The 14,559-nt window shown below is 52.0% G+C and overlaps 1 protein-coding gene across 1 annotated transcript; it reads left to right on the forward strand.

Annotated features, from left to right (window-relative positions):
* The first annotated feature begins 49 nt into the window (after positions 1-49).
* Positions 50-3,952, forward strand: CNTF (ciliary neurotrophic factor). Its single transcript, XM_061381586.1, has 2 exons — positions 50-1,767; positions 2,991-3,952. The coding sequence occupies exons 1-2, from the start codon at positions 1,654-1,656 to the stop codon at positions 3,474-3,476; spliced, it is 600 nt and encodes a 199-aa protein (XP_061237570.1). The 5' UTR covers positions 50-1,653; the 3' UTR covers positions 3,477-3,952.
* The last annotated feature ends 10,607 nt before the right edge of the window (positions 3,953-14,559 follow it).

Raw genomic sequence — 14,559 nt, forward strand, 5'->3', positions numbered from 1 at the left:
TGATGCTGCTCAATGAGAAAACCAAGTGCCCTCAGAACAGGTTGATGTGGCAGACACTGTTGTTTGCCCTTGTTGCGAATCAGGTAGTTAGCTTTTGACTCTGTTTAGTTCTTGATTTCTAATACTGACATGCCATTCTGATCATTTGGCAAAATTGAAAATCCTTTCCGTGTTTCGACAATCTGGAAAAGGTGGCCATTTTAATGTAGTAAAGGAAGCTGTGGGGTTAATTTCACTCTGATGATGACAATACTCTGATAGCATTTAATATCAGTGCTCCTTCACAAAACTCAATGTCCATAAAAGTACAGAGTTAAAAAAAAAGACTCCTGCTGCCTTCCTTAAAGGCCTGTTGTGACAGTCCCCCAGCCCATTTCTTTCCCTCTGTGTCCCTCGATCGTTGTTTGTGGGACTTTTCCCCTGAGAAGGCATTTGTTTCGATTCACAGGTAGTGTCTGTGATAAAATAGAACTGCTTGATTCATTTGGGGATGAAACATGTGACTCAACCCAGTTGGCATCACCCTGGAACCTACAGCTACATGGCATAAAGTGATGCTGTGAGCACTTAAACTCTGCCTTCGCTTCTCAGTCCCGTTTATTCTGTTATGAATTTTGTTAAGAATTTTCACTTTGTTAAGAAGCAATGTGGTATGACTGGGATAAGGAAGAAGAAGAAAAGCATGTTGTCACTTGAGTGAGACTGCCTCAGAAATGTTACCAAGTCAGGGTTGGGTGTTTCCTGTCTTTTGGAAGAGAACAGGCCTAAACAGTGCCTGCCTCATCCTGGAAAGGGAGGCACCATGATTGAGATGATAGTGATGCTCCCTTAGCTGACTTGTAATCAAGTGAAAATTCAGTTTTAAACAGAGCAAAAGGGTGGGAGTGGGGAAAGTGCTGTATTTTTACAGGGTCTATTTCATGTAAACTTTGTGTCTCGAAAAATATGAACCACCCAAAGAATGAAATTGGAAAGTCAGTGGGAGAAACAGCTGTAGAATCAAAGACCTATATTTAAATTTTGAACCTAGGTACTGGATTTTGTGCACATGAATTAACTTCTTTAAGCCTGCATTTCATATGTAAAATAAGAAAACTTTATCTTGTAGAACTATTCTAAAGATCAAATAAAGGCTTTAAAGCAGGTAACCATGTTTGGCCCAGGGTAGATGCTTAATGAATGGCAGCTGTATCAGTAATAGTAACAATATTATTGTATACTAGGCCAAAGAAGAGAGAGAGGGACCTGGGGGGCACAGGGCGGGTGGTAAAAAGATGGACTGATGGAACGTGTGTATGAAATAGGTCACATTAGGCAGGGCATCCTGAGAGGTAGTGTGACAGCGACCTTGTTGCTAAGTGCGAAAGCAAAACAGTGCCGTGAAGACAAGTACACGAGGCGCTGAGGAGGAGAGGGATGGAGGCAGACGCTGCAGGACAAAAAGCCGATTGAGAAGGGGCCTCTGATTCCACGGGCGCAAAAGTCCACAGCCAGGAATTCGCTGCCGCCTCAGCCAGGCCGGGGGTGGGGGTGCACAGTCCCGTTAGGAGAGAGATGCCCAGTGCATTTGGCCCGCGAGGCACATTTCTGATTGGGACCAGTGTAGACAGACCCAGCTCCCTCGTTTGCTGGGCCTGGCCGTTGAGCTAGGGGATGGCTTTCGCGGAGCATTCGCTGCTCCCCCCTCACCGCCGGGACCTGTGTAGCCGCTCCATCTGGCTAGCACGGAAGATCCGTTCAGACCTGACTGCTCTGGTGGACTCTTACGTAAGTTGCCGACTTTGCTGTTGTCTGTTTTCACTTCTTCTCTTCTGACCCCGCCCTTCATCGTATTTCCGCCCCGTTATCCATTACAGAAGCCCTAACCAAGCAGTTGTTGTAAACACTGGGCACCTGTCGTTTGACACGGCCCTTTCCCTGGAGAGAAGTCCTTTAAGACGTTTCTTTCTATATGCTATTTAGGAAACATGCTCTTTAAATAAGGAAGTATACGTGGGGTTCTAGGTAGGTTTGTCTGTATGTCTTGGAGGCTGTTCCTAATTTGAATACCTGTCTGAATTCTTCCAGAGTAGATGAACCGTGAGCCCTCCCAAGTGTGGGTTCTTCATGTATATGTTGTTCTGACTTTTTAACTATGTAAACATAAGGCTGAGGGAGGTGCATAGAGCTGGGGGAAGAGCAGTATAAACCAACCAGCTTTTCCTATTACAGTATTAGGGCCCTATACAATCAGAAGTGTTTGTGTGTCTAAATAGAAAGGTCACCTATTAAAAAAAAAGTCTCCTGGAAGAAACCCTGGGGAACTGGGGAGGGTGTCCAGTTCTTAAGGCGCTGACCATGGGGTTAGGTACATTTTCTGTAGAGGAAGATTCCCGTCAGTCTTCACCTAGGGCCTGCCGTGGGAACTGCAGACTCCCTTGGAGAGCTCTGAATTTAAGTTCTCGGAGAGTGGGTTTCTCTTCCTAAAGCCCCAACATTCAGAAATCAGACTTTAAAATACAGATTAAATATATATATAGCTATTGACTTCTCTAATAAATGACTCTCCTCACCAGTGAGAGTGGGCAGTGGAGAGAGCTGTTAGAACAATTCTTTCAAGGCTGTATTTTAGAGCTGCTTAGGTATGGCCAGTGTCTTTAGGTATATTTAAAATACTTAAACTCCAGTATGATGGTAATATTCTAGGTGCCAGCAGGGAGTGTCGAGTGGGGAGGAAAAGCTATTCTAGACCAGACAGTGGCTTTCAGCCTTTGGCACCTAGCAAAAGCTACGATTCCCCCAAGAAAAGTGAACAGGTATCCAAGCGGTGTGTATAAATTCTGGGATGCCAGTCACGGATCCCAAAGGAAGAATTCCTCTTGTAGACTATTTTCTTTACAATCTGGACCCTTGACCAGGGAAGTGAGTAGCGTGCGTGTGGGACTTAGAGGTGACGTGAGAACGGTGGAGTGAGTGCAGGAGGGGTGACGTTTCTCTGTATCCTTGGCCAGATGAAGCATCAGGGTCTGAACGGGAACATGAACCTGGACACTCTGGAAGGCGTGCCGACGGCCAGCTCCAGCAGGTGGAGCGAGCTGACTGAGGCGGAGCGGCTCCAAGAGAACCTCCAGGCCTACCGCGCCTTCCACGGGATGTTGGCCCGGCTGCTGGAAGACCAGCGGGCACACTTCACCCCGGCTGAAGAAGACTTCCACCAGGCGATACACGCTGTCCTCCTCCAGGTGGCGGCCTTCGCGTACCAGCTGGAGGAGTTGATGGTGCTGCTGGAGCACAGGGTGCCCCCCAGGGAGGCCGGCGGGCCGCCCCTCCTCCCTGGGGACGCTGGTCTCTTTGAGAAGAAGCTGTGGGGCCTGAAGGTGCTGCAGGAGCTTTCTCGGTGGACGGTGAGGTCCGTGCATGACCTGAGGACCATCTCTCGACAAAGTGGGGTGCCCGCATGTGGGAGCCGTTGTGCCACCAAGGACAAGAGAATGTAGCGGTTATGCTCCCTCTCACTTGCTTTCTCTCCTGACGAAATAGACAGTGTTCTCTGAGGCCTCAGCCTTAGCTTTGAAAACCTCTAAAACCACAGCCATTTTCACAGGATTGGAGACATGGACAGATGGGCACACAGGTTTATTCTGGGGTGAGTGTGTGTACGTGTGTGTGCGTGTGCCATAAAGGAATGATGGGCACACAGGTTTATTCTGGGGTGCGTGCGTGTGTGTGTGTCCATGTGTGTGCACGCGCGTGCCATAAAGGAACGAGGACAGGGCAGCATCCCCCCACCGCAGTGTTCCCATCTTTCCTACCCACTCAACAACCTCTGCAGGCGTGTAACAGCCTCACAGGATAAATATATTTTTTAACTCCAGTTGTGGATGACTCTTCTGAGAAGACTGAAAGAGTGATTTAAAAATCATGGACTCTCACCAGCTCAGACTCTCGGATAATAAAGATCGTGATTAGCGTGTGTTGAGTATCTGCTGTATTGAAGCGCCCTGCCAGGGGCTTTACGGGAATCACGACCTCGCACAACCCCGCTGAGGGAGGCGGTGGCATCTCCGTTTGGCAGATGAGAAGACAGGCTGGCAGGAGTGGGTACAGCTTGTTCAGGGTTACCCGCCTAGCAGACCCAGGCGTTCCGCGTCCCAAAGCCCGTGTGCCCTTCACTTCAGAGGCCTGCTTACGGGCCTCTGTCACGGCTCCTCTTTGCCGCAGAGGGGTGGGAAGGGCGTCCGTGTACTCTGTCCCCGGGGCTGAGGAGACAGCCCCCAGCTGTGTCCTGGGGGCGTTAGAGGCAGCGTGAGCACTTGCTGCCGGCACTTGGCCCGGAAGAGAGCAGTGCAGACCCTCAGGTCGGTCCGCCACGCCTCTGGAGGCTGGCGGTGTGCAGGCCCGCGGTGTGCTCTCGAGTACGCGCGGATGCCCTTGGGTGTGCGCTTGGGCACAGCGTCCCCCAGGCTGCCTCAGGCCGCCGCAGTCAGCACCGCAGAGTGACACAGGCCCTGTAGCCCGAGCTCCCTGAGCGGCGGGTACGACGCTGCTCGGCTGAAAAAGTGGAAATCCTCCTCCAGCGGCCGCGCTCTGGCCTTAGTCACGCGGAGGGCGTGAGGCCCGCTGTGTTCCCAGCCGAGCTTCTGAGGCCACGCAGCGCGGCCCGCCTACGCCTCGGCAAAGGGCCCGGCTCTGCGCGTACTGTTCCTGAGAGGAACGCCGACACCGACTCGTGAACGCGGGTGTTACAGGAAAGGCCACTTACAGCCGGGCTTGCGAGCCAGCGGGGCGGGGCATCAGAAGTCCCCGGGTGTCGCTCCCTTCACAACGCCAGTGGATGCACGCTCAGGGCTGGGCTCAGATCAATCTGGCTTACTTACTTGGGCCTTCTTTGCTTCTTTAAAGGACCACCTTCTTTTCTTCTTAAAAGACTGCGAGTCAGAGAGGGCTGGCTGCCTGTGGGTCTGTGCCCCGCACCCTGTGACCTCAGGGTGCACAGCGCTCGGGAAGGGCTCTGGCACGCAGGGAAGGCGGGGTGCCCGACTGGACTGGAGTCTGAGAGGCGGGTAAGGGGCACGCGGCTGAAGGCCGGCGGGGGCGCAGAAAGCCTTCCCGAGGAGGCAGGGGTCCAGTGTGTCTCAGAGGCAGGGGGAGGAACAGAGAAACCATGAGAAGAGCCAGGGAAGAGTGTCCTTACCAGAAGCAAATGAGGCAATAATGCACAGCTGGGTCCAGTCAGCACGAGAAATTCATTGCTGTGTCTGCAACGCTGGTTGTGGAATGTGTCACTTTGCAGTGAATGCATAAAGGCGCATTTCATTCAAGCTTTTCCTTGTTTCAATGGTTTCTTCTGCTTAAGAGCAGTATTTTGATAAAACACTTGCTTACTGATATGAAATGCTTAGATTTATCTGCACAGTACATTAGGCTCTTTTGGTTTAATGAAGAATGATCTGACTGACATTTCTTAGTGAGAAGTACTGATTACACCTTTAAGTCCCCCAATGGGTACAATTTTTTGAAAAAGATTTTGTGTGGTGGGTGGAGGGGGAGGGCGTTTTTAAAGCCTTAATTGAATTTGTTACAATATTGCTTCTGTTTTAAGTTTTGGTTTTTTGGCCAGGAGGCATGCAGGCTCTTACTTAGCTCCCCAGCCAGGGATGGAACCCACACTCCCTCCGCTGAAAGGCGAAGTTTTAACAACCGGACTGCCAGGGAAGTCCCTGTGCAATTTTTAAAATGTATTTATTTTTCTGGCTTCTTCGGGTCTTGTGCAGTGCCCAGGATCTTCGGTCTTGGTGGTGGCATGCGGAATCTTTAGGTGGGGCCTACGGAATCTCATTCCCCGACCAGGGATCGAACCTGGGCCCCTGCATCGGGAGCGTGGCGTCTTAGCCACCGGACCCCCAGGGACGTCCCTGCTGTGTGTTCACATTGAGTGGACGTGGCAGGGCACACATCTGCAGGAGTTTCAGACGCCGTGGAGCGTGGCTGCAGCTCTGCCGAGTCGCACCTGAAGGAGTTTTTATCTACTAGATGCACATTTGAAGTGGCAGCGGGTCCAGGAAAGGTGTAAGTACTGACGACTGGATGAGAGGAGGTAGAAAGATCAGGTCACAGAAGTAGTGTGTCTTCTGAGGGCATTCCCCGGCAGCATGCTAGGAGCTGGGTGTCGCTTTCTCCTGCAGGAAACGTGGACAGACTTCTTAGAAAAGGATAAAGGGGCAACAGGCACTTGTCCATAATAACAAAGACGTAAACGCGTGGATCTGAATGTGCAGACGCTGCATCATGCTCATCTGAAATGGATGCAACGGACTAAGGACTGACAATCTTTCATACACATATATGCTGCTGCTGCTGCTAAGTCGCTTCAGTCGTGTCCGACTCTGTGCGACCCCATAGACGGCAGCCCACCAGGCTCCCCCGTCCCTGGGATTCTCCAGGCAAGAACACTGGAGTGGGTTGCCATTTCCTTCTCCAATGCAGGAAAGTGAAAAGTGAAAGTGAAGCTGCTCAGTCGTGCCGATTCTTAGCCACCCCATGGACTGCAGCCTACCAGGCTCCTCCGTCCATGGGAGTTGCCAGGCAAGAGTACTGGAGTGGGGTGCCATTGCCTTCTCCAGTACATATATATAATGCTACATATAATAAGGCCTCTTTTAAATTTATTTTTAATTGGAGGGTAATTGCTCTACAATGTTGAGTTGGTTTCTGCCATATGTCAACATGAATCAGCCATAGGCGTGCAGACGACCCCTCCCTCTTGAACCTCCCTCCCACCCGCCACCCCCAGCCCACTGCTTTAGGTTGTCACAGAGCACCAGGCTTAATAAGGTCTGAAAAGGTAAAATTTTAGTTCACAGCCCCTAACTCCTATTTTGTAAAGAGAACTGGGACTCCCTTGATGGTCAGGTGGTAAAGAATCTACCTTCCAATGCAGGGGACATGGGTTCAATTCCTGGTCAGGGAATTAGGATCCCACGTGCCGCCAGACACCTAAGCCCACATTCCACAGCCAGAGAAGCCTTCTCCCCGCAACGAAGAGCCTGCTTGCAGCAACGAAGACCCGGCACAGCAGAAGTAAAGAAACAAACACTACCGCCGGAGAAGGCCTCTCTGTGGGGACACACTCCTGAACCTGTCCAGAAACTGCATGTATGAGAGTTGGCAAATTCTTCATGCATTGATTTCCAAAGGTAATTTGGAAAAAGACTCGAAAATTAGCACAAACTGAAAGTCCACACCTGGAAGAAAATTGACATTAAGACAGTCAGGTTCGAGGGAAGTGAGAGTTTTAATACAAATGGAAAGTGTGAGGTCACAGCCCGGGAGTTGCAGTTGATTCAGGCGGCTGTGGACTCAAGCCCGACGGGTGACTCATCGTTGTGACCGCCGGTCAGAGGGACAGGACCTTTAGGTAAACAGCTGAAAAGTCGTTTAGAAGGATTTCTCTCTGTGAACCCTCAGCTCATGACGTAGCTGGGCGCCTTCTCTTTCTTTTGGGTAAAATAGAAATGCAGGAAGCAGGGGGATGAGAAAGGGATTGGTGATGAGAAAAAGGGGGAAAAAGAAAGATGTGGATGTCACTCCAATTGATGCATCTGTGTGTGTGTATGTGTGAGTGTTCGGGCAGGGCATTTAAAAAAGGATGCTTTGGCCTCCTGCCTCTCATCCTGCCTCAGCTTCAAGCCTCAGACCCAAGAAATGGCCACCCAAATGACAGTACATTTAAAAAGTGAAAACAAGGGACTTCCCTGATGGCCCAGTGGCTGAGCTTCCAAGCTTCAAACGCAGGGGGCCTGGCTTTGACCCCTGGTCCTGGAATTAGATCCCGCGTGCCGCGACTAAAGAGTCTGCATGCCACAGTGAAGACCAAAGACCCCGAGTGCCTCACCTAACACCTGGCACAGCCAAATAAATATTTTTTTTAAAATGAAGATGATAAAAATGAAAGTAATCATTTCATTCAGAAGCTTCTATTGAACTCTTAAGATCTACAGATAAAAATGATAAAAATATAATTTGATCTTTTGATGAAATACGTGTGGGGTGTGAGGTATGAAAATCCACACTCGTGTGGTTCTTAAAATACCCTATTTTGACAACAGTCTGTTTTTGGCAGATGGATGCCAAAGTGAAAGAATAAGGGACCCGGTAACGGCTAACAATAAAGATTTTGCCTCAGCAAGACCACGAGTTGCTGCTTTTATTTCTGTATCTGGATGAACAGGGGGAATTTCAAGTGATTTCAACACGGGATGAAACGTAATCCCTCCGGCCAGGGCCAGGCTCACTCGAGCGTGCTGGGTAAAGCTCTATGATGCCAGGCCACTGGGCACAGCTCCCAAGGCCGGCCAGGCAGCCTCAAAAAGGTAGATTTCCCCTACGTTTACCAGCTTGCCTGCAGCTGACGGAGATTTTCTTTTATCCAGCTTTACATGCAACAGAAGAAACCTTAGGCAGAAACCAAGTTGAGGAAAATCCACGCTGGAAAATATTAAAACATGCCTATGAGATTCTGCATTTTTCTCCACATGTTCAAAGTCATATGAAAGGAGGTACTGCACTGACTGATGTTAGACGCCTCTACGCCGTTTTATGTCATTGCCTCAATCTTCTGAAGCTCCCGATGCTGGGAAAGACCGAAGGCAGAAGGAGAAGGGGGCGGCAGAGGATGAGATGGTTCGACAGCATCACTGACTCAATGGACATGAATTTGAGCAAACTCCGGGAGACAGTGGTGGATAGAGGAGCCTGGTGTGCTGCAGTCGGTGGGGGTCACAAAGAGTTGAACAGGACTTAGCAACTGAACAACAGCTCCCCTGAAATACTCTGACTAACAGGGCAAACACCAATGAGTGTTAACTTGTCCGAATTCCCTCCTCTGGTAAACAAGAGGTTTGGAGAGTTCTGGCTCCAAAGCTCACCCCACTACCCCTGGCTGCCGTGGGACCGCTAAGAATCAAGATCGCTCCATCCCGAAACATCCATTCTCCATCCCTGTGATTCACTCTCCTTGCACACAGCCAGTCTCTGTAACAAACTGGACTAAGTTTCCAAACTCGGGAGCAAGTCAGTCTCTCCTGAGCTGAAATGGCAGTAACAACTCACTTCACAGGCTTTTATACAGCGCAGACACATTTGAGTATCTGAAAGTATTTGTCAGTGACATGCGAATATCGAGTATACTTAACGCCTCCAACAGCTTGGACTAATGGCAGACTTCTTGCTGAGAAGAGAGCTCTGCAAGGGTCTCAGGGATAAGTTCCGGGGGCTTCCTAGGGGTCATTCGGCCAGAGCCTGGACGTCACCCGGCTTGTTGCACTGTGGGCCTTTGGCCACTAGAGGCCGATGTGGTTTCACGCACAGCCTCCAGGAAATCACCCACCTCCCTGGAGAGCTGAGACCAGGCTGTCCACTGCATCCAAAAGACGGTTCCCACAAGCATCACACACGTTCTGGAGACGCGTGGTAAAGAGCCAAGGAAACATGCAAACCGAGGCACCCTCCAGGAGCAGTGTTACTCGCTCAGTCGTGTCTGACTCTGTGACCCCATGGACTGCAGCCCACCAGGCTCCTCTGTCCATGGGATTCTCCAGGCTAGGATACTGGAGTGGGTAGCCATGCGCTCCTCCAGAGGATCTTCCTGACCCAGGGATCGAACCCAGGTCTCCAGCATTGCAGGCACACGCTTTACCACGTGAGCTAGAGGGAAGATTCAAGACACCCACAGGACGCGTTAAAGCACGCATTTAGACCTGGAGTCATCCTGCCGTGTACCACCACCATCCTCCTCACATGGGAGGGAACTCAAACTTCATTTAGTTTAATCGCATCATTAAATGCCTTGCAGGAGGACTTCCCTGGTGGTCCAGGGGTTAACAATATCTTTGCCTTGCAATGCCAGGGACATGGGCTCGACCCCTGGTCCAGAGAGATCCAGCACGTGCAGATCAAGTGAGTGTATGCCCCACACCTACTGAAGGCCTGGCGCCCTAGAGCCGGTGTTCCACGACCAGAGAAGCCGCCCACCACGATGAGAAGCCCGCACCACAATGAAGACTAGCTCCTTCTTGCCAGCAACTAGGGAGAGACCCTCACGCAGCAGTGACGACCCAGGGCAGCCAAAAATACGTGAATAAAAAGCAAACAAAAGACACACTGCACAAAGAAGCCAGAGGCGCACCCGCTGCCCCAGCTGCGCACTAGGAGAACGGGTTTGATCCAGGCATTCTGCACTGGGCTCCCCAGCTTCTCCATCAGACTGGCCTCGTCCTAGGGAGCCTCTGGGCGGCCCCTCTGCATGTGTTCACTCTTTCACACCCAGAGTGACAGGCACCTCCTGAGAACCCGGTGAGGTAGGTACTGAGGTTCCAATGTTACAGCTGGAGAAACAGAGGTGTGAAGGATTGATGGTCCCCTGCCCCAGAAACACACATGTTCTCCTGAGAAAAGACAACAGAAAGTGGGGTGCAGATTCAGTCATTCCGGAGTCTAACCAAGGCCTGGAGGAGCCCCGAGGAAGGTGGGGGGTGCAGAGCCTCTTAAAAGAGCTTCTTTGGGAGCCAGGCTTTGAAAAATGGCCAGGATTTTGCCCCCAGGAAAAAATATAAGCCGGGCGGGGAGTGGCGGTGGGCAGGGTAGGGGATGGGCAAGAACGTCTCCGATAGAAGCAGCAGCCCTTGTCAAGGCCTGGCCACCAGAAGGCATGTGGCATGTTCCAGAATGTTCTCCATGCCTGCAGCTCGGGGTTCTCCAACAGCCCCAGTGGGAGGTCCGGCAAGAGGAGCAAGTGGATGACGCCTTGAAGAAGGACTCTAGGAAACGTTTGTGAAGATGGGTAGCGCTGGCATCTGCCCTTTGTTTTAGAAAATAGACTCAGACAGCAATCAGAGGTGGGAGCTGCGGGAGACAGAGACTCGTTAAAAAGATGCTCCTCTGCTCCCAGTAAGGTACGTCCAGCTCTTTGTGCAAATGTTAGAGGCTTTCCTGATCCCTTAGACCCGGCGCTCGGGTGGGGCGAGGCAGGCAGCTCACAGTGATACGACCGAGGGGCTTCCCTGGTGGGTGCAGTGGGTACGCATCTGCCCACCAGTTCAGGGGACACAGGTTCCCTTCCCGGTGGGGGAAGATCCCACGGGCCCAGGGTCAGTAAGCCCAGGGGCACAACTCCTTAGCCTGCCTCTGAGCCTGTGGTCTGCAGCGGAGAAGCAAGCACAGCGAGAAGCCCGCACCGTCGGCAGAGAGCGCCCGCGCGCACCCGCGTGCAGCACAGCCAGAGGCAAAGGTGACGCGCTAAAGACGGCCTCCACAGCGTGGTGGTGCTGTGACCGAGCGTCGTGAAATGCATGTAGAAGCTTGAAAATGTGATGCGGGATCACTGAGGGAAGCCAGCAAGGCCCTTCTCAACTGGCTATGTCCCCCCAAGACCTGAATGCTGACCCGAGCCAGCTGCCAGGAGACCTGCGGGGAAAGCACTGACGTCAAAGGGAGCCTTACCCGCGGATCCCGAGGAAGAGGGAGCTTCCTGTCCTCAAGACACTGCTGGAGAGAGCCTGGTGTGGCATGCAGGCTTTGGTTGGGGGGTTCGGGGGAGGGCGGAAGGAATCAGAGGTTTGCTCTGGTCTGGATGCTCTCACAAGGTAGGGGTGAGCTGGGGCTTCCCTAGTGGTCCGGGGCAAAGCCACCCAGCTCCCAGCGCAGGGGGCCCGGGCTCCGTGTCTGGTCAGGGCGCTAGCTCCCACCCACCGCAACTAAGGGGTCCTCGCGCCACAGCGAAGCCGGGAGGCCTCACGCGCCACCAGATAAAAAGGTAACTGTTTAGCTTCTCGGGGAAAAACGTGTCTGCAAAGCCAAGTTTCAAGAGAGTTTTAAGGAAAAAATAAAGTCTGTCTGTCTATGTGAGTGAGAAGGTGCAGCCAAATAAATATTTTTTAGAAGGCAAGAAAGTGAGGCACGTCCACATCTGGTTATTCTGTCGACGGCACAGCGATCTTACTTTTGTGTGTGATTAGAAAAATCCACGCAGTGACCTCGTTCTGCGGCGTGGGTCACAGGCTCAGGATAACTCTGAGCGAGGTTTCAACTCTGTGAGATTGTTGAAACGTTTAGGGTCCCTGGCTGTGAGCCTCAGACCGACCTGTGAGAGTGTCACGGTCCTGCGGGATCGTTGTTTCGATTTTGGACATCCCTGGACACCAGGGCTACTTTTTTCCTCCATCCCTAACAATAAGATTCTGTGAGGACAGGGAGCTGAGCTTTCTTCGCACTGCTGACCACAGACAATGGGCTGACAGCCAACACTGATGGAAGTCAGTGTGTGACGAGCATGTCCATGTAGCTAACCAGGGTGGCTCCTTCCAGATACAGGTGACCAAGACGTCAGTCACAGAGCCCGCCCTGCTTTCTAACAGACTCTGATTACAGAACAAATGACCCCTGATTGAATCCTTCCCCAAACTAACCAACCCAAGGCCAAGGCCTGTGGCTTCGAACCCCCTAACACGTGTGTTCTGAGGTGCCTGTTGCAACAAGCCAATAAACCCGGCTTTGGTTGCTCCAGGTGTTGGTCTGGTGGTCTTTGGCTAAAGGATAGCAACCCTGCAAAGAGAAAGCACTGGAAGAGTTTTCAGCTGTAAAGTGACATGTTAGGGTCTGTATTTTTAAAATGAGTAATCGAACCACTACACACAGATGGGCCTGTGGGGGCAAGACCAGAAAGAAACAGAAAAATCCAGATGATGGAAAACCTGAATTAAGAGTCACAGTGGGGATGGAGCACAGAGAACGCCTCTGAAGACCAGCTCAGAGGGCCTGGGGCGGGAAGACGGTGATGAGGCCAGTGAGCCCCAGAAAGAGGGAGTGCCTGCAAAGCACCCTCCCAACCAGGAGGGGAGGGAACACACAGGAGCATCCCCGCCTGCAGACGCTGGGCAGAGTGGGGATGGAGCACAGAGAACGCCTCTGGAGACCAGCTCAGAGGGCCTGGGGCGGGAAGATGGTGATGAGGCCGGTGAGCCCCAGAAAGAGGGAGTGCCCGCAAAGCACCCTCCCAACCAGGAGGGGAGGGAACACACAGGAGCATCCTCGCCTGCAGATGCTGGGTGGAACATGAGGGGAAGTGAAGGGAAAGTCGCGCAGTCGTGTCCAACTCTCTGCGACCCCGTGGACTGTACAGTCCATGGGATTCTCCAGGCCAGAACACTGGAGGGGGAGCCTTTCCCCTCTCCAGGGGATCTTCCCAACCCAGCAATGGAACCCAGGTGTCCCGCATTGCAGGCGGGGTAATGTAAGAGATGGGAAGCCTGTTTTTTAAATACGCTGAGTGTGGCGCACAGAAGCAGGGTGCAAGGAGTGGGGGAGAAGGAAGCTGAAAGGGGAAGTTGGGCTCAACCGCGAGGGTCTCAGTTTAGATCAGCGACCCTCTTCAAAGTCAACATAAAAGACACCTGGACAAGAAGGAAGGAGAAAAAAAATAAAACTCCCCAGGGATCAGGTTAGTTCTTCTGCCTTAGTCCTAAGGGCAGCTGAAAGGGTCCCCTTGTCCACGTCCAAGCACAGACCAACCCCCGCCTTATTCTGATGGTCACAACTGCTGGAGTAGACTTCGGGTGCATCAGAAAATCACCCTGTTCTGCATTTCCCATCTTTGGCAAATTTGCATCATGCAAGAAGGGTTTCAACGTGTTCCTTTTATCCTACCTGTACCCGCACCTCCCTTTCCACACGACTGCCTCCTGGTCTTGCGTCAAGGCCCAGGTCACAGACCACGTCCTTCGTGAAAGCCTCTCTGTGTATGCACCGTGCCCCTCTCTTCTCCGCCGCCGCCCTCCCGGCCACATCACCGACTGTCACCACGGCGTCTGTTACTGACTGCCGTGAGGACCGCTGCTGAGAACAGCAGCGAGCGCTGATGCTGAACTGGGTGCTCTGCACAAAGCAACTCATCTCACCCCTACGAAACCCACTGCTCTGGAGGCTGGTGTCGTTTCTACCGTACAGAGGAGAGAACTGGAGTTCAGAAAGGAGGCCAAGTGACTCCCCAGTGTGGCAGAGCTGAGAACTGGCCGAGCTGCGATTCAAACCAAACTATTTGAATAGAAAAGCCATCAGTTCAGTTCAGTTCAGCCGGCTCGGTCGTGTCCGACTCTTTGAGTCCCCATGGACTGCAGCACGCCAGGCCTCCCTGTCCATCACCACCTCCCAGAATTTATTCAAACTCATGTCCATGATGTCGGTGATGCCATCCAACCATCTCATCCTCTGTCGTCCCCTTCTCCTCCTGCCTTCAATAAAAGCCGTACATTTTTATTAAATTTTAAAAAATTTGTATGGGGATACAGCTGACTAATAATGCTGTGACAATTTTAGGTGAACAGGGAAGGGACTCAGCCACACGCATACATACATCTACTCCCCCAGCTCCCCTCCCGTCCAGGCTGACACATCACGCTGAGCAGAGTTCCCTGCGCTGTACAGAAGGTCCTTGCTGGTCACCCATTTAAAACACAGCACCATGTACGAGCCATCAAAGGTCCGTTCTGCCACTCTGTGAGTCCCCAGCCATGCTTTCTCTTTCCA

This window comes from Bos javanicus, chromosome 15 (genome assembly GCF_032452875.1).
Source record: "Bos javanicus breed banteng chromosome 15, ARS-OSU_banteng_1.0, whole genome shotgun sequence".
Taxonomy (NCBI): domain Eukaryota; kingdom Metazoa; phylum Chordata; class Mammalia; order Artiodactyla; family Bovidae; genus Bos; species Bos javanicus.